The sequence below is a fragment of the Myxine glutinosa genome, chromosome 4 (assembly GCF_964187855.1).
Source record: "Myxine glutinosa chromosome 4, kmMyxGlut1.1, whole genome shotgun sequence".
Taxonomy (NCBI): Eukaryota; Metazoa; Chordata; class Myxini; order Myxiniformes; family Myxinidae; genus Myxine; species Myxine glutinosa.
Window position 1 is genome coordinate 160,721,931 of NC_136264.1, and position 20,797 is coordinate 160,742,727.

A 20,797-nucleotide genomic window follows, 5' to 3' on the forward strand; every position below is an offset into this window, starting at 1 on the left:
TCTACCATTCCAGGTGTGCATCCTTCCATTCCAGGTGTGCATCCTTCCATTCCAGGTGTACATCCTTTCTCACCTGCCACAACCAACTCACGCTCCGTGTCACTCTTACTACTTTTACCACCACACTCGGTCGCGCACTCACCCTTACTTTTGACAGCGCACTGTTTCCTCATGCACCCGTGCACGCCGTTCCTTCGCGGCCCTGCTCCAAACTGCCGTCAAGGCCCCCAAGCTGCTGTGGCTGAAGCTGCTGTGGCTGCTGCTGCTGTGGCTGCTGCTGCTGTGGCTGAAGCTGCTCTTGTAGGGATCCCTTACTCAACTCCTCTCGTACTCAACTCAACCACACACACTCGGCTCCTGCGCGCGCGCTTTTATAGCGCCTCAGGCGATCAAGCCGCCGGCCTTCAGGACACGCCCCTCGGTGAGCTCGCTTTGGCCCTGATTGGTCTGACTCCACCCTTGATGACGATGGGCAGGCACGCCCTTCTTCCCCGAGCTGAGCACATGCTTAATGGCGGCTATTGTAGTTGGCAGTAGAAGTTTTGGGAGTGGGAATGGGGCATGAAAGGGAATCTATCTTATTTCACTTGGTGCAATGGAGTGTCATCTTAATGGAAGACAAGGCCTTACCCTAATACACATAATAAGGAAATAAACTACTGAACAGGGGTATTATGGTGTCCTTCATGTATGCTTTATGGAACTAACTACGGGAACGCCCTTTTGACCTTTATACAACCACAAACGGAGGGAGGAGGGGCGATATTTTCAACAACCTTTTACAACAACAACAAAAAAAAAAAACATTCTCATATCCACAACAGTATGTATGCTCCTCCCATACTAACACATTGCTTATACACCTCCCTGTTCCTTTGTTCTCTGCTCTCCTTTCTGTCAATCACCTATCCTTCTGTTCCTGCTTCTGAACCTGTGCTGGAATCCTCAATCCCCCATAGGAATCCTTCATGCTTTCATTTAGGGAATTTCCCCAGATTGTTTTCACAGCTTCGTTTTGAAATGTTTAAATTTCCCCCTGAAGTGTTGTATTCTGTTGTACATTATAGCACATTTTTCTTCTTCTTTAAAAGGTTGTTTTCGAGTTGCTCACCAACTCTCTTCATTTCAAATATCCCTTGTGTTGGCTTAGTGGTTAGGGTGCCGGCTTGGGATCCTAGGATACCTGGGTTCGAATCCCGGTCGATTGCTGAATTAACGCCAGGGGGGTTGACTCAGCCTGTCATCCTTCCGAGGTCGGCAAATTGAGTACCAGCTTGCTGGGATGAATGATTCTGGTGTGTACCCCGGTTTAGAATAGGTACACCAGCGCATCAAAAGAGGCGACCAAGGGTTGGCATCAGGAAGGGCATCCGGCCATAAAAACATTGCCTCAAACAGGGAACCATGATTGTCATGGGGCCCGCAAGGCTAACCTCCTGCTCTAGCGGAGAAAATGGCCTTAAAACGATCATTCATTCATTCTCTTCATTTCAAATAAAAATTCAATCTCTTGCAGTTCTTCCTTCCTACATTCCCTAAACTCACCTGTGAACCCATCCTCCAACGTTTTCAAACGGATCTCTGACTTGAAAATCACAAGAAACTCATTTTGCAATAAATGTTCGTTTTCCATTATCCATCCAACACTTTCTAAAATCCAAACTCACCCCTCCCCTCCTAAACTCCCCCTCACCCCTCCATTTCAAAACTCCCCCCTCCTCCTCCCCTTCAAATCTCCCCACCCTCCTTTTTTCTCCAATTCTCCCCTCTCACCCCTCCTCCTCAAAGTGTCCTCCCCACTTCCTCTCCCTTCCAACTCTTACCTCCATCTCCTCCAAGCTTCTTCCCTCTGCCCCCCCCCCCCCCCCAACAACACCGTACTGTGCCTCATCCAATCAACATCAAACCTTTTGTCCTCCTCATCCTTCCCTTTCTCCTAACTCTTCTGAAATATCTGACACACTATCATCAGCTCTCCCTACCTCCTCCTCCTCTTCCTCATCTTACCCTTCCCCTCCTCTCCCCTGTCCTGTATCTGATGCTCCCCCCTTCCTCTTCCTTAACGGTATGGACCTCAAACATCCGGGGCCTTCGCGCTGAAACCTGATTGATCTCTCCATACAGGTTGCTTCTGACAAACCAGACTTAATCTGCCTAACAGAAACTTTCCTCCTTCAAGATGTCTCTGATTCCTTAATATCTCTCCCTGGTTACTCCCTTCTCCGGTATGATAGACCGGAGCCTCGCCCTGGAGGTGGGGTTGCTATCTTTATCAAAAACTCTCTTCCCCACTCACCTTGCACTGCCCTCTCTCCACCTCACCCCCAGGAGTACCTCTGGCTACGGCTTCACCTTCGCTCCCACCTGTTGTTCGGTAGACAAGATGGGGAGAGAAGGGGAAGCACACAAACACAACATTTGAGAGCAGGGACATCGGGAGAGCTGTGGGAGGGGGGGGCTTGAGGGGAGGAGGCGTGGGAAGGGGGGGAGTGGTGGGAGAAGTATAAAACACAAGGATACGACAAGGACTTCCAGGAAAGAAGTTGGTATTTCAAAAAAGTTGATCTGGGGTGAAATTAGCGGGGGTAGAAAAGATCAAGGTTTTGCATGGGGGAAGATAAGAGATGGTGGTGAACAGCTGTTTTGAAGACCTGGAGGGAGGAGTGGGATTGAAGAGAGTGAGGGAGTTTGTTCCAGAGGCGTGAGAAAAGAGGAATGAAGGAGTGAAGGTGAGCAGAGAGTCTTGATTTTGGCAGTTTCACCATAAGAGGTTGAGAAGAGTCGGTAGAAGACAGAAAGACCACCAACCTGCCTGTGGTGAGTAAGTGAGAGGCCCTCGGAGATAGCTTCATCGCGGGAGATTCCAATGATTCTGAATGCTTTGGTTTCAACAGTGTGAAGCCGAGATAGGTGTGAGGCAGGAGCACCGACCCATAGTGGAGAGCAGTATTCCATTGAGCTGCGGATGAAAGCCTTGTATGTGGTGAGGAGCTCAGGTGTGCCAAGGAAGGACTTCGCACGACGGAGGATGCCCAGTCGGCGACTGGCTTTGGAGGCCAGATTTGAAATGTGGTTTTCCCAGGAAAGATCATGGCAGATAGTGAGACCCAAAAGCTTGAACGACAGAACTTCTTGGAGAGGATTATTCAGAAAGTGGATGGGAGGGTTGTCCAGTCGGTCTTTTCGGAGAGACATCGTAAGAGTGTGAGATTTGTCAGGATTGAAAGACATGTCAGGATTGTATCTGTGTGTATGTGTGTTATGTGTATGTGTGTGTTATATGTATGTGTTTTATGTATGTATGTGTGTGTATGTGTGTTATGTGTGTGTGTATGTGTGTTATGTGTGTGTGTATGTGTGTATGTGTGTGTGTATGTGTGTTATGTGTGTGTGTATGTGTGTATGTGTGTGTGTATGTGTGTTATGTATGTATGTGTGTGTATGTGTATGTGTGTATGTGTATGTGTGTTATGTGTATGTGTGTTATGTATGTGTGTATGTGTGTTATATGTATGTGTGTTATGTATGTATGTGTAAGTGTGTTATGTATTTATGTGTGTGTGTGTGTGTGTATTTGTGTGTGCATGTCTGTGTGTTTGTTGCAATAAAAGTAATTTTTTGACCACGCAATTTTACCATATTTCTTAATGAGTAGTCTGTGTTGAATAGTGTCACTCTGTATCATCAGACAAGATAAACAAAGGATTTTGTCAACTTTAGGCCAATAAGAGTGTGTATGCCACTGTGGTAATCAAGGTGTGGCTGATGTTTCAGTGGTTCATCAGAGTAAAAGAGGAGGGCTAACGCTCAAAACGTCGGCTCCACCTCATTTTCCATGGTGGTTAACATTTATTTTATCAACCCTAAATTTAAATAACCCACCAAATTCTGGCCTGAAGTTTTGATTGGATTCAAATAACAAAATCACTCGATAGATTAAATTGCCAATTCAGCTTACTGTATGCAGATGACAAAATGGCCGACATTAATTCCTATATTGTTTAATTTGCGGAATTTTTTTTTCCAGGGCATTTCCAGTTCATTGGGTTACCTCGCAGAGATTATTTTCTCAATGAGCGATGAAAACTTCAGCAGCATGTTGAGCGGGTCTCCATACATCCCGGTACGGCCATCTGGCAGGCCAGACGGACTGCAACTCCACTCTCTCCAAACTTGACCCATGGGCCATTGGAGGCCAGGGGCCTTGTCTGTTTTCAAGCCTCCCAGTCCCCCCTTGTCCCCATTCCGAATCACAACTTTCCCCGCCCCCCCCCCCCCCCCTCCTCACACACACACACACACACACTCATACATACATATACACTCTGTTTGTCTTCACCATTGTCTTTTGCGAGAAATAATCTGAGTAATAGAAGCGCATCTGACAAAAAGATAGACCTAAAATTATTCTTGGCCCAGAAACCAAATGTAATTATTATTTTTAGCCAATTCTTGTCGTTAGTTGAGTGACTGTGAATGTGGATTCAAATCTAAGGTGCTGTCTTGTGTGACATTCTGTGCCAATGTCCCTCCCTTTCACGGTGGGCATGTTCTGGGTATTTGCTTTTATGTATAAAACAAAACTTTGTTGCTCAATTTCTCCAGTCCAGTAGTTCAAAAGTTTTTCCTCTAATAAGACAGACAAAGGTAAAATTTCTCGAACTGACAAGTTTCACATGAGAAAAACAAGTCGTTGAGGCTTATTATTCGCTGGCGGAATGCTTGTTTTTAGCCGAGCTCATTTTTCACTGGAAACATTTAATGTGGAAGTTTCTTTATCGCTTTGCATTTCCTGCCTCACCCTACCTCTGTTCCCCCTATAAAGAACTTGAATGCTTTCTGATGGGATTTTAAGGACGGCCTATTCAATAGCAGCTGTCTCGGAGCAATTTGTCCAGCGGTTTAGGTATAAGAACTGATTAAAATGGCTGGCAGTGCAGCACGGGCGAAGAGCGTTTGCCTCTTGACCCCAGGGCCCTGAGGTTGGACTCTCAGCCCTGACCCTGCGCAGCCCCCCATCACAAGCGACCACCTGCGTGACACGTCGCTCTGCCCGCCATTCATTCCGTCGAGCTGGAATCCGGGAATGACTTTAAGCGGGTCAAAATAAAACTTTCCTTAATGTTAAAATATCTATTGTTGGTGCTATTGTTATTATTGATGGAAAGAAAGCCTAACTCCTGGCTCGATCTAATCCAGGTTTTATTTTAGATAAAATTACCATTTGGCCCGATAGTCTACTTTTGAACATGGTTTCCAATGTAGATCACTGTATTATTACTCTCACCAGAAGAGAGGGTATTGCACTTGGGTCCGTTTGTTACTTGCCGGAAAAAATTCCGGCAAGTATGTTGATCTGTTCGTTTGTTACTTGCCGGAAAAATTTCCGGCAAGTATGTTGATCTGTTCGTTTGTCTGTTTGTCTGTCTGTCTGTTTGTCTGTCTGTCTGTTTGCAGCACTGCATCTACACCGTTGCACGTAGAATCGCCAAACTTTACACACGTATTTGTCTTGCCCTGGAATAGACTGTGCCCAATTTTTAACTCTCGCAGCCCAAGGCCTCCATTATGACGTCATAATTCGAAAAGTACAAAACTTCATCCAATCAAGATGCAATTTCTTGAGCGCCATGTCGGCATAACCTGGTAGAGAAAAAAATAATGATGACGTCATCAGTCACGTGGTTCGGCCGCCATCTTGGAAAACCCGAAAAACTTTGCGCCTCTATATCTCCGAAAGTGCTGAATAGAAAAAATTGGAGACATGGCTCATTGTAAAGAACTCTCATGGGGAATAAAATATATTAATGATGATGTCATAGGTGCCTCCATTATGATGTCATAATTCGACAAGTACAAAACTTCATCCGATCAAGATACAATTTATTGAGCATAATCTAGGAATAAATTAGTTTAGAAAACAAATAATGATGATGTCATCAGTCACGTGGTTCGGCCGCCATCTTGGAAAAACCGAAAACATTTGCACCTCTATAATCTCGGAAAGTGCTGAATAGAAAAAATTGAGACATGGCTCATTGTAAAGAACTCTCCCTGGGGAATAAAATATGTTAATGATGATGTCATAGATGCCTCCATTATGACGTCATAATTCGACAAGTACAAACTTCATGTGATCAAGATGAAATTTCTTGAGCATAATCTGGGAATAAATTAGTTTAGAAAACAAATAATGATGACGTCATCAGTCACGTGGTTTGGCCGCCATATTTGTCCAAAATGGCCGATAAAAAAGTACATTCTGGCAAGTCCTCGGTCTCTGACCGATTTTTCATTTCTTTGTTTGTTTGTCCGCACAGAACGCGAGTATGCTTTTCTCTGCAACCGTTGTTCCGATTGCCAAGAAATTTCATCATACGAGCGACCCCTCCTGTAGAATTTTCTTAATGGTAATTATGACGTCATACATCAAGTGGTATGAGCGCCATTTTGAAAAAAAAACGAAAAAACTTTGCACTTCTATATCTCCGAAACCGCTGCATGGAAAAAATCGAAACATAGCTCATTGTCAAGTACTCCCCATGGGGAACAACATATGCTGATGATGATGTCATCGGTGCCTTAATTATGACGTCACAATTAGACAAGTACAACGCTTGATCCGATCAGTTTGAAATTTTATTGAGCATGATCTGACAAAAATTGAATGGCAGAATTAAATTGATGACGTCATCGGTTGTGTGGTTCAGCAGGCATTTTGGATTGAACATAAATCGACGTCATCAATAAACCAAACAAACACAGCAACTAATAAACACCCCATAAAATACACCACACAAACACGTACTGGCGAGGGTCTGCAATCTCTGATTACTCTTTCTTGTTGTTGTTGTTGTTGTTGTTGTTGTTGTTGTTGTTGCTGCCACAAATATTACTTTATTGTGCATTAATGGTTGTAATGCATCCTTTAATTTGGTCAATTTTCCCTTTGCGTCTCCATGAGTGTTTTAAACAACAACACTTCAGTGAAAGTTATTATGACACTACATAAAGCAGATTTTGAAAGTAATACGACAGGCACAGGTATGCCATTTACCTCACCACCCACCACTAGCCTTCAGTATGGTCCAACCACTCATTTTACGTGCCGTTTTGTGCTGGTAATCTTTATTCTCGGCCTTATTTCTCTGTCCTTTATTTCCATATCCATCTCCACTGCCCCTGGCATCTCGAGCAGGCATTCATAAAGACGTGTGGCCATCGTTTGCTAGCGGGAGCCGCAGCTGCCAGGATAGCGGCTCTACATGTAGAGTATGCTGCACCTCTGGTTCTTCTTTCAATGGTACGTTCTGTGTTTCTAATGGAAGTAGATTATATATTCTAAAAGTTTTACAGTAGGTCCTTCACAGAAACTCTTTCCATGGTTTCTTCGTACTTGTCCTCCGTTAACTTTTTTTAATTTAAGCAACCTTGAGGTCGCTCGACTCCCTAACGGTTACCTCCACTTACCTTGAGAAATTGGTATAGAGCACATCCAACTCAGTTTTTTATATATTAAAAACATCTGACAATGTAATATATGATCGAAATTTATTGATGTGGACATTGTCTGCGTGCTAAGATTTCAATATAAATGAGGATGCCATGTGCTTATTTGTTTGCATGCAAACTTAGGCTGAGTGCTATTACATTAGTGGGATGGGTTTTAGGTTGGTTTGGGGTGGGGTTAAGCATTCGGGGGTTGGGAAGTTCAATAGGGTGCAAAAGGAGAGGGTTTCTGCCCCCACCCTATTTGAACATGCTGATATGGACATTGTGATACCATCAGCTTAAACTATAATGTTCTTACAGGTATGAAGTTGGACTACGATTTTTATTGAGCGGAATCTCTCTGGCAACTTGGAGCAAAAACCTTCAGTCAAAAGTTAGGCAATGTTTCAGATCCACCATCACTTTGTAATCCGCCTATGATAAGTCGATGTGTTAATGTAATTCTAAGTAGTTTTAGTTGAAGGTATAATGCCTCGCTCCTAACAGCACAGAGAGATCATGGACCTGATGATCATAAACGATTGAGCAAAAGTGACAAGTCCAGTTCCTATCATCTGTGACTGAATTACAATCTCCATTTGGTTGAGGGAGCAAGTGGGCAGATTCTGAAACTGGGTTGTGTAAAAAGAGGTTTGGGGGGGCAGGGGGAGGCAGAGCATTTGGGGGGGGGGTGGGTGAAGAGGTTTGGGAGTTTGAGGAGGGGGTGAAAGAGTCCGGTAATTTTTTTTTGTTTCCTTTTGGGGATCTCGTGCCTTAAAAGGGTTTGGCGGAGGACGTGAGCGCGATTGGGGCGCTTTTGTGTGCTGCGCTGGGCGTGAAAAATGAATTGGCTGTTTACTGCAGGTCAGTACCCCGTGTCCAATCGACCTGCTATAAAATCCCTATTCAGGGAAGCCGCTGCGCCTTTCTAAGACGACCGTTTGTCGTAGGGACAAAAAAAAAAACAAAGCAAAAGCGCGGAGGGGGTAGGGGGGTGCGAGCAGAGATGGGGAGGATCGGTTGAGGGAAGAATCTGGTTGGGAGGTGCCACGGAGGTTGCACCCTAGCTCACTGTGCTCTCCGCAGGCGAGCGCTTCTGGAAAAATGTAAGGCAGGTACATAAATTCTGCTTGGAGAAAGGGACCTGCGTCTGAATAGATTTTTAATGAGATGTTGATGGTTATACTCATTGCATGGCAGTGTCCCTCCGAGAAATTTCTTTGGAATTGCGAGCAAGCGTGGCCGACACTTGCGAACAAAGGCGACAGACAAAGGGTGCCTTTTTAAAAAGGGGACACAAAAAGAAGAAGAAGAAGAAAAGGGGGGGGGGACCTAACACCCATCCCGCGATGAGAACTGTGAAGTTGTGTAGTAGCTGTAATTTCATCAAATTTTAGAGTTTAACGATACATGGACTCCATAGTTGGTTTGGCAGCGTTCTCCTACTTCCCCTTTTTAGTGGATAGCAAGTTGAAGGAAGACGCTCCAGACCAAGCATGAACCAATGGTAGCGAAGCCCTTGTCCCATGATGCTGTGAGGCTGCAGGCGGCTCCTCATAAATCCCTTCCTGAGGTGAGGGTTAAAGACTGCTGCAGGCTAGTGCGCAAACCTGAAAGGGTCTTCGTGGTGTTTTGTGCTCGACTTCGATTCAACATTGCCTTTCTCAATGCCTATCCAAAGCATCTCTCACGACAAAAGAAGTTGTGGTTTTTTTTTTCTTCCTAACTCACCCCTGTTTGAAACACACTTATCAAAAGAGCGACTTCGCTTGTGAACAAAAAAGAAAAAATCTCTCTCTTTCTCTCTCCCTCTCTCTATCATCAACCCTTCCTTTTTCCTTTGATCATGTTAGACAAGCACCCTTTTATGATCTGACAATGAGAAAAGTAGTGCAGAGCTTTTCTTCTCGTCAACTAGTAGAATTGACCTCAGTCAAGTGGTTGTTAGTGGTAGTCAATGTGCAGTATAACTGGGTTGATGTATTTGCTCCACTTTGGCAACAACAAAGCCAAATTGCTGGTGAATCACATTTTCCAAACACTGTCTCTCTGTCTCTCTGTCTCTCTGTCTCTCTGTCTCTCTGTCTCTCTGTCTCTGTCTCTGTCTCTGTCTCTGTCTCTGTCTCTCTGTCTCTCTCTCTCTCTCTCTCTCTCTCTCTCTCTCTCTCTCTCTCTCTCTCTCTCTCTCTCTCTCTCTCTCTCTCTCTCTCTCTCTCTCTTCACACAACCAAAACAAATGTTGCAACCGGTTGTCGTGAAAATGCGAATGCGGAACTCCAAAAGCTCACCTCCGATGGAGTGGTTGGAGATAGCCTAACATTGTGTGATTTGCACCTTGGTGTTTGATTTGATCCAATTTTTCTTGTGTTCTTCATCACAGAATCGCTGTGGAAGCTGTTTGTTCAGCTACAGCCAACTTCCTGACTGCCCTTCTTCTGAGCGAGAGACTTGCGTCCGCCAGGCAGCTGATGCCTTTGAAGTTTCTCTCCTCACGTCGTTGCGTGGAGTTGGAGAGGCACCCAGCAGGCAGCAGCTTCACGCTTTCATACTTGCAGCTTTTGGTCAGGCTGTGGCATACAGAGAAATGGGCAGAGAAGAAGTGGAAGGAGACATTAGTGCAGCAGACATGTTAACCGAGGGACCTGGAAAAGATAGTGATGGAGTTGTGGAAGGTCAGTTGAATAACATTCACAATAATTTGGTTGAAGATCGCAAAGCATGCTGGGGTCTCGATTTCTGTGCAGACCTTTTAAAACGGCTAAGGCTGGCTAGTAGCGATACCGGTAGCGTGATGGAAGAAGCTGCAGCTGTTGTTTGGCAGTCAGTGCGAGGTCTTGCAAAAACAATTGACGAAAGACGGCACAGGAGATCCGATGCTGCATCATGCATGCCCGATAGGTACCGCGATGCAAACGTAAAGAAAGTCTTGCTTTCCACTGACAACTTTGGGGCCATAATGAGGGAGCGGGGTGCTAAATTCCGAGTGCTAAAAAGTAAAGAACTCTCCAAAGTTGGCCACAGCATTTTTACTGTTGTGGCAACAACAGAACACTACTCTGGGGGACCTCAGCCAAAAGATTCTGATTGCAGAAGTACTCCAGCGGCAGAGAATGAGTCCTGTAGTGGGGTGCAGATCTTAAAAGGTGAAAGTGACCACCAAGCCCCAGCAATGGATTCTGACCCTTTTTTGCTCGCCGAATGTGATGAATCCACAAAATTCAGTCGAACTGTTTTGGTTAATAACTTGACTTTAGGCCTCAAGGAGCTGGATCTCAATAGCACAAGTAAAATAGTCGGAGATGATGGAGAGCAGAGGCAAAATAATGCAGTTTCATGTGTGGGTGCGAAGGAATCCAATACACAGCTGGTTGATGCAAATGCGGGAACCGCACCATCAGAAGAGTGGTATGTGCTGGAAGAAAAGGAGAGAGTAGTTCAGCCATCGCCGGAGATTGTAAATGCCTCGGAAGCAACAGAGGAAGAAATAGATGACTCTCTGCGAGGAAGCCATAGCTCTTCATGTTCTTCTTGGGTTAAAGTATCCAGCTTGCATCTTTCAAGCGCTTCTTCATCCTCGAAGCCAATTTCGCAAAGGACCACAGGTTCACAGGGAAGTGGGTCATTTGAGATGATCGGTGCAGAGATTTCTCTGCAGCCTACTGACCTTTCAAAAAGCAGCAATTCCTGTGCAGTTCTACCTGGTGCCGTGACACTTCAGAAGGAGAATGGAAACGATGATCCAGATAATGTTTTGAAGGAAAACACTGCACTTGCTCGACGAAAAGCCTTTGCCGAGAGGAAAATGGTCACGGTTGAAGTTGATGCTCATGGCATTGTTTGCCCTGAAAATAAGACTGAAGATTTTGATGAAGTTATTTTTCCAAATGTGGATTCAAAGGACAGCAAATATCCTAAAGACCGTTCATCCAACATCTTTGTGGAGAACGCAAAGACTAGCGGGCAGTCGGTGGCTCCTCCGGTACCGTATCTGAATCTGTGCACAGAACTCAGGAGTATGAACAGTGAAGATGAGGATTCTCCACGTCATCCTGGAGGTTTGCTTTCACTGACGGTGATGAAAACGAAGGCCCTTAAGAACCTGCTCTACACAAGGCCACCAATGCCGGCTATGAAAGAAAATCACACTTACCGTATGTGATCCCAAAACTCCTGCTAAACCTTCTACCTTCCACCTCTTCATTTAATTTTCTTTATAACTTTGTCTTCTTCTATTATTCTAAACAATACGCTTCCCTTGATTTACTAGGATCTGTATACTTAATTCGAGCTTTCAATAATATTGTTAATCCTTCCTCTTCTTCCTTTTATCACAAATGTCGGAATATTAACCCTGCGCTCGCGAAACGAAATGCAGGGTTAAGCGATTGGTTGTATGTGTACATATGGCATACGTGTATGTACGTGTCTGCAAGCATTTGTCCGATTGACATGAAATTTTGCACCGTAGCAACGCTTCCTCGTGTAGAAAAAATGTTTGTGATAATTATGACGTCATAAGTCATCTGGTGCAGCCACCAGCTTTTAAAAACATTGCTCCTCTATATCTCCGAAACCGCTCAATGGAAAAAAATTGAACCATGGTTCATTGTCAAGTACTCCCCATGGGGAATAAGATATGTTGATGATGATGTCATCAGTGCCTTCATTATGACGTCATAATTTGACAAGTGCAACGCTTGATCTGATCAGTATGAAATTTTTATTTTCTCTGCAACTGTTGGTCTGATTGACACGGAATTTTCGTCGTAGGATCACCTCCTCCTGTAGAGTTTTTAAACGATAATTATGACGTCATGGGTCACATTTTACAGGCGCCCTCTTGTAAAAACTGAAAAAAGTTTCACTTCTATATCTCCGAGACCGCTCAATGGAAAAAATTGAAATGTGGCTCATTGTAAAGAACTCTGCATGGGGAATAAGCGTTGCTAATGATGGCTTCATTGGTGCTTTATTTTTGACATCATAATTCGACAAGTACAACGCTTCGTCCGATCAGTTTGAAATGTATTGAGTGTGATCTACGCAACAATTATATTGGAGAATGGAATTTATGATGTCATCGGTCACGTGGTCTGGCAGCCATATTGGATCAAATAAAAACCATTAAAAAGCAGTAGAGTTGGCTCGCACCAAGTTGACTGCGCAGGGCAAGTATTCTATGAATACCATATAGTTATCATCTGTAATAGTGTAAAGTGATGATCAAATAAATTGTTATTTATTGATTTTATTAATGAAATAATACAAATGCCATTAGCAGCTGCATATTTACTCTCATAAACTAGATGGTATTTTTAGAATACCTACCCTGCGCAGACACCTTGGTGTGAGCCAACTCTTCTGTTTTTGAACAACCATTTGGCCTTGTTGACCTATGTTGCCCTCAAAAATAGTTGGTGGTTGGTTTCAGTAAGCCGACATGCAAATCCTATTTAGATTTCAAGTCAATCGGATGAAAATTGAGGATTTTAGAAATTAGTAGAAAGTGGTTGACCTTAGGTCTATGTTGACCTTTTGGCATATGATGATCTCAAAAATAGTTGGTGGTTGAATTCAGTTCGCTGATATGAAAATCCCATTCAAATTTCAAGTCAATTGGATGAAAATTGAGGATTTTAGAATTTGAAATGGTTTTTGACATTTGGCCTATGTTGATCTCAAAAATAGTTGGTGGTTGAGTTCATTTAGCTGAAATGTTAATCCCATTCAAATTTCAAGTCAATCGGATGGAAATTGAGGATTTTAGAAATTTGAAAAGGTTGTTGACCTTTTGGCCTATGTTGACCTTTTGGCCTATGATGATCTCCAAAATAGTTGGTGGTTGAATTAAGTTTGCTGATATGTAAATCCTATTCAAATTTCAAGTCAATCGGATGAAAATTGAGGATTTTAGAAAATTGAAAAAAAGTGGTTGATCTTTGGTCTACATTGATCTGGTGACATATGTTGATCTCAAAAACAGTTGGTGGTTGAATTCAGTTCGCTGATATGCAAATCTTATTCAAATTTCAAGTCAATCGGATGAAAATTGATTTTAGAAATTTGAAAAAAGTGGTTGACCTTTGATCTATGTTGACCTTGTGACCTATTTGACGTCAAAATAGTTGTTGATTGAATTCAGTTAGCTGATATGTAAATCCCATTCAATTTTCAAGTCAATCGGATGAAAATTGAGGATTTTAGAAATTAAAAACAAAGTGGTTGACCTTTGGCCTATGTTGACCTTTTGGCCTATGCTGATCTCAAAAATAGTTGGTGGTTGATTTCAGTTTGCTGATGTGAAAATCCCATTCAAATTCCAAGTCAATCGGATGAAAATTGAGGATTATAGAAACTTGAAATTGTTGTTGACCTTTGGCCTATGTTGATCCTTTGGACTATGCTGATCTCAAAAATAGTTGGTGGTTGAATTCAGTTAGCTGATATGTAAATCCCATTCAAATTTAAAGTGAATCTGAAGAAAATTGAGGATTTTAGAAATTCGAAATTGTTGTTGACATTTGGCCTATGTTGACCTTTTGGCCTATACTGATCTCAAAAATAGTTGGTGTTTGAATTCAGTTCGCTGATATGAAAATCCTATTCAAATTTCAAGTGAATCGGATGAAAATTGAGGATTTTAGAAATTAAAAACAAAGTGGTTGACCTTTGGCCTATGTTGACCTTTTGGCCTATGCTGATCTCAAAAATAGTTGGTGGTTGATTTCAGTTTGCCGATATGAAAATCCCATTCAAATTCCAAGTCAATCGGATGAAAATTGAGGATTATAGAAACTCGAAATTGTTGTTGACCTTTGGCCTATGTTGACCTTTTGGCCATTGCTGATCTCAAAAATAGTTGGTGGTTGAATTCAGTTTGCTGATATGTAAATCCTATTCAAATTTCAAGTCAATCGGATGAAAATTGAGGATTTTAGAAATTTGAAAAAAAGCGGTTCACTTTTGGCCTATGTTGACCTTATGACCTCAAAAATATATACGGTTTGGTCGGACCATGAACTCTACCATTTGGTGAAGGTTCGTGAAGATCGGTTTAAAATTGTGACCTGTAGGACAGTAGAAATGAGCGGACAGAGAAACAAACACACACACAAACAAACAAACACACAAACACATACAAACTGGAGTGATCAACATACTTGTCAAAAAAATAAAAATTGCCAAGTAACAAACAGACAGACAGGGGTGAAAACATAACCTCCATCCACCTTTGGTGGCGGTGTGTACCCCGGTTTAGAATAGGTACACTGTATCCCTGCACATCGTAAGAGGCGACTAAGGGTTGGCGTCAGGAAGGGCATCCGGCCATAAAAACATTGCCTCAAACAGGGAACCATGATTGTCATGGGGCCCGCAAGGCTAACCCCCGCTCTAGCGGGGAAAAATGGCCTTAAAACGATCATTCATTCATCCACCTTTGGTGGCGGAGGTAAAAATACATTTGCATGTAAAAATCCTTCATCAAGTCGGCTTCCCAACTGGCACAGCTACTTTGGACCAATGTTGGCCCTACAGTGGCAATTCTGTTGAGTCACGGTCTATTTGATCATCGAGCAAACGTTTCTTCGTCGTTGGTGGTTTGTGTTGGACAGAACTTGTGTGACCAATCAAACTGCAATATTGAATCACCCTCCCCTCCCCTCCCCCTTTTTCCTCCTTGGTACAAAGTTGGCAAACTAACATCTGATGTTGGCCAAACATCATCGTGGTCGACTAGCCATCCGTCTCTCCATCTAAAAGCCGACATTAAAACAACGTTGGCAATATGTTCAACCATCACGATGCCAGCCCAAACCCAACGTGTGTCCAACATTGCCATGCCAGCTGGTTTGGCCAAGCTCGCAAAGCAAGACTTGCCTATCGGTTGGGCTCTATCCAGTGACATATCAAAACAAGCATTCTGAGTATTGCGCTGCAATACATGTCCCCTACCAAAGTTCAAAGTGCCATAACTTTGTCAAAAATGATCGAATATGCAAATTTATGCACGGTTGATGCTGGTTTTCAAACTTGATCTGAGGTATGCTGAGACACATGCGTGTCATGCCTCGCCTCGTTGATAAGCCCGCAAGGTCGCTCCATGGAGCAGCCTGCACGTATTGCACTGTGTGAATTATATAATTACCAACTCACAGTCTGAGGTACTAGCGATTCAAGAGATATCCATTTTTTTTTTCCCCGTTTAATTAACGATATCTGCCAAACCACGTGCCCCATCGCAAATTCCAAAAGGACATTTTAGTAGACTGACATGCTGAACAGATCTGTGACGTTTCCCCTCGATTGGATCAAAAATGAGGGAGGAGCTCGGTTTTAAAGGTTCATGCTTAAAAACGTCATAACTCTGAAACCATGTGACGCATGACGTCATTCTCGCTGACTTTTTTGTTCGTCATGGGTATGCGATCCTGCCTGCAAAGTTTGGCCTCGATCTGTTCAGCCGTTGCAGAGAAAAAGGGTTTTTCGTGTTTTCACGAAAAACAATATGGCGGCCGAACCACGTGACCTGTGACGTCATAATTACCATTAAAATATTCTGCAGACCGAGTCCCTCCTACGGTGAAAATTTGATCTCAATCGGTCCAATTATTGCAGAGAAAATCTTTTTTAAAGGAAATTAAAACTTAAAATGGCACTGAGTTAAGGATCATCAGAATTACCAACGTTCAAAGTGCCATAACTTTGTCAAAAATGATCGAAACGTCGTGAAGTTCGAACTTGATCTATAACTTATCATGAGGAAACCATGTACCAAGTTTGAAATGATTATCATTAAGAGTTTAGAAAAAAAGTCCGGAAAACTGTTCTTTGCGTGACGGACTGACTGACGGAGGGACGGAGTGCAAACCAATAGTCCCCTCCGGTGTACACCGGTAGGGGACTAAAAATAATGACCAACAATATTAAGATAAAGTGGGAAAAATTGTGTATGATAATTTTGAAAAAGTACCGGCAATTTTTTTTAAGGCAAACACCAGTTTCACCTGAAATCAAGGGCTGGTAGGATAGGGTGGCCTAGGCCCTAGAGGTAGCCACACTCACCTCTGAGTTGTCTAGCCTGGGTTTGAATCCCTGACCCAGCTATAAACTGTCCCGGTGTTTTACAGGCTGGGTGAATCATCAATGTGTGTGCCATCCTTCGGATGCCCCGCCATAAGCGGGCATCCCATCTGCCAACATTCGTTGGCAGACCTTAAAGATCCCACGGTGTCCTTTTGCGAAGAGTAGGCGAAATATATCCCCGGTGGCGCCATGGCCAAATTCCAAATTCCTGCCTTAACCAGCAAAGGGCTTGCCGTACTCAATACCTCACATTTCCCAATATTAAATTGCATTTGCTTGTCTCCTAAATACTGAAGGCAACTTGAATGGGCACTAAAGTGCTACTTATGAAAAGGAAGCACTGCCTGAAATTCCACTAACATATTAGGAGAGAGGAATGTTGAAGTGAGATAAGCTTGTATTGAGAGAGTATTTTATCGATTTCCTTTTTTAATCACAAATTTCCTCTTCACGCTCTTCTTTATTGAGCTTTCTCTGGGTGTGTTGGGTCAGGGGTGGTTGCTCATCTTGCTTAATGTGTAATGTAATGCGTTAGTCAATTGTTATTTAACAGATAATGGCTAGCACTGTACCCACTTACTCCCTACAACTTCCCACTCGGATGCTCTTCGATCCAAACCATAAATATTCAATTTTGGTGCAAAATGTATTATGTGTCGAATGTTTGACACAAATTACCCTCAGTAGTTTGCTTACTTGTATAAATAATGTTGTAAATGCCAAAATTAATGGTCTTTTAATTTGTTTTTACGTCTTTCATGCCGAATCAGCTAAATTGCGCTTTGTGATGGGTTTTACCAAACCTACTTGCCAATGAGGGTGTAAAGGGGGTTTCAAATTGGTAATTTTCAATTTACTAGTACACCTGCTCACTTCGGGAGTGGCAAGAAGGGTCATTCCTCTTTGGGGTATATAGATTACAGTCGATCTATGGTCGGGTCTCAAGAGCATTGAGTGTGTGTTCATTTACGAAGTTTCTTGCGGAGAGATCGCCATTTGGTTCAAGCATTTGAGCAAGCTCTCCATTCAAAACCGTTAAGGAATGGCTGGCTTGGCAAGCGCTAGCTAGCTGCTTGGTAAAGGAGCACAACCTGGGCTTCCTCCCTTTCAGTTTCGTGTTAAACAGTAGGAGCGAGTTTCAAAAGTACGCTATGAAAAAGCCACGGTAGCGGCAGAAAGTGTCATGATATTAACCCAACCCTTGTGGGGTATATAGATAGAGTACAGTAGCTCTTCGCTCAGTTCTGTAAGTAAAACGTACCTCACGGATGTCAGGATTCCTCCAAATTTCTTTATTTAGTGTTATAAACAGCATTAGCGACTGTTTAAAAAGCTAATCATACGTGTTTGTGGTTTATATTATTTTTACTTCTGGTGGAAGCCGTTGGGCCGTTTCTCCCACAAAAACGCCATGATAAGCTATTTATACACGTTGACTCAAAGTTTGTTCAAGGAGGAAAAGCCCCTTGGGAAGGTGGGGTATTATTGGTATGAATATTATTTTGTAATAACATTAATATTATGCTACTAGCCGAAACCCGTGGAACATCCATGGAAGGGAGGATGTGGTGTATGGATAGAGTGTACCATTATGGATGGCATTGGGGATTTGCTTGTCCGAGTAAGAGTTAGGAAGAAAGATGAGAATGAAGAGTGCATATATGAACAACGATCGCCGACACCGGCACAAATGCATGCTCTGGATTGTCCACTCAGTGGACGGCTTGCTGTCGCCTTCGACTGTCCAATCAGATGAGACAGCTGGCTTAACGTCCTCTGATGCGACGTCACACCTGCGAGGTATCAGGAGGCGGGAACCGAATCCAAAACAGAAGCTAAAGTAAAGACCATCGGAGATCTCCTGCGGCAGCGTTTCTAACCGATGTGGTAAAGTACAGTACGTACAGTAAAGGACATTCTCATTGATCCGTTGATTAACTATAACTGACCTGCGCCGCCCTGCTCTAGCTTGACATGTTAGCAGGTACTCTGACCTTTTTCACAACTTCAAATGGCGTTTCATAAAATCCTGCTGTGACTCGACATGCGCCGCACCATAATCATTGGCTCATAAAACCCTGCACTGCTACAGAGGATTATACTACCACCGGAAGCCGGCACTTGGTTGTCCACAGAGGGAGGGAAGAAACACCATGTGGAATGAAAAACAAAATGCTTTAAAATATTCAAGAAAGAAACATTTTTTTTCATTTAATATTCCGTAAGTATTTATTGTACGACTAACGATTGTCAAAATAAGAACCTGCTTTGGGCAATCGCACACTATACCGTCGAGGCCGCTTTTACAGAATAAGAAGGAAATAATTAAATTAATGCTTTCCTATTTACATCGTTGAGTCAATACGTCAAAAAATCATTTTTTAAACCTGTAATCACTGGTTGTAGGGAATGCAGATTTGACGATCAGCTGATTTATGTGTGTGTGTGGGTGTGTATTTTAGACTTGGACAATATAAGAAGGAAAATTGCTTTGCAATACATGCCCATTTGCAAGTTTCAGATCAATATCAGTAAGCAGTAAGCACGGCCCATTATTTAATGACACCACTCGACTGTCCAATCAGCGGACGGCTCGCATTGCCTTCGTCCAGCAGACGCCAATACGATGGCGTCGAAAGATGGCGTCGTATCGGCCGTTAATCGGATGCTTTTGGGTCCCAAAGTCGGCGAATTCAGATTTTTCGAGTATGGCTGTACGTGATAAACAAAGAGCGCGGTTCATAGATGGAAAATGCATTAGTGCCGTGGGCATCGGGTCACTGAGTGCGGCGTAAAAGGGATAACAAAGTCGAGTCCTTACGGTATTATTATATAGATTATCGTTGGTTTTGTTTTTTTGAAGTGGCTTTGGAAAAACGCCATGATAAAGCTAGCTTAACACGGATCTCCACCTCAACACGCAACCCCTTTGACGGCAATGGCGGGGAGAAACCCCCTTGGGGAGGGGGGGGGGGCAATTAATGTGCGACAACCTTCATTATGTAACCTTTAGTCATCCAGTAAAGTTTGGTTGAGATTGGGTAAGTAATGACGGAATCTATCGAAGTCAAAAAATCATCAGACAGACAGACAGACGCCAAATGCCGTATTTTAGTATGATGATATTATTTCCAAATTTATTCTGGCATCATGTTCATCATTACCTCAGTCACCGAAGGTTTGACTGTCTGTTTGTCTGTATATCTGTGAGAAGGATATCTCAAAACGTTGTGGACGGATTCGGACGAAACTTTGTGGACAAGTTTAGTTGCATGTGTGACAAGGATGAATTGGTTTGATTTTGGTGAATATCCGGATCCAGATACAGTATATTTTTTAATTTTCCGAGTGATTTGTCACTATTGAGAGACAAGGTCAAAAACAAAATATAGCACGATATCTCAAAAAGTTATGGATGGATTTGGATGAAACTTGGTGGATGAGTTTGGTAGGTGACATGAACAATCCAATTAGATGTTTGGTTCAGGTCCGGATGCTGATCCGGCCTATCGGTGGGATACAAATACATAAACTGTTCAGCCTGGCGAAGTTGTGTGCTCTACCAAATACCGTTCTTGTTACCATTATTTTACTAAACATATAGCATTGTTTGTGTGCACCTTTTGTTATGTATAAACTATGAGTCATATTTATTAACATGTCACAGTTTAGCGTCATGATTCGCTAATTCACATCATTGATTATTATATACCATCGATTATATACAATGTGAAGTGTGGTGTCTGTCCGTGCATTTGTGCGTTGAGATGTCTCCTATTTCTGGCGGCCGCTTCTGGCACTGCTTTTGAAAATCTCTGCATGCAAAGCTCAGCATTTGACCAGAAGAAATGAGGATACCAAACGAGATGCATTTTAAACGTATAAAAACAACATGGAATCACACTTTGTTTATTAATAGTGCGATATGACCTCTACTGACAGGATGGCCTTGACGTAGGCACAGTCACCTCTAAACTGTCTAGCCTGGGTTTGAATCTCAGCCCAGCTATAAACTACCATATTAGTGATTTACAGACTGGGTGAATCAACAATGTGTGTGCCGTCCTTCCGATGGACGTTGAAAGGGTGTCCCGCCTACTGACATTAGTTGATGGATGTTAAAGATCCCCACAGTGTACTTCACGAAGATTTATTGGTAAGCTATCATCAGCACCAAATTACAAATCCTGCCTGAACTACTGCTGGAAGGCAATGGTGAATC

The 20,797-nt window shown here is 43.0% G+C and overlaps 1 protein-coding gene across 3 annotated transcripts in view; it reads left to right on the forward strand.

Moving 5' to 3' along the window:
* The window catches only part of ALPK1 (alpha kinase 1), a 302,227-nt gene that overhangs the window by 253,313 nt on the left and 28,117 nt on the right, over window positions 1–20,797 (forward strand). For all 3 annotated transcript variants that reach the window (XM_068113909.2, XM_078776674.1, XM_078776675.1), the window contains 3 exons: window positions 4,028–4,123; window positions 7,199–7,303; window positions 9,872–11,642. In XM_068113909.2, the coding sequence (XP_067970010.2) occupies window positions 4,028–4,123; window positions 7,199–7,303; window positions 9,872–11,642 (1,972 nt within the window). The remainder of the gene's footprint in view (window positions 1–4,027; window positions 4,124–7,198; window positions 7,304–9,871; window positions 11,643–20,797) is intronic.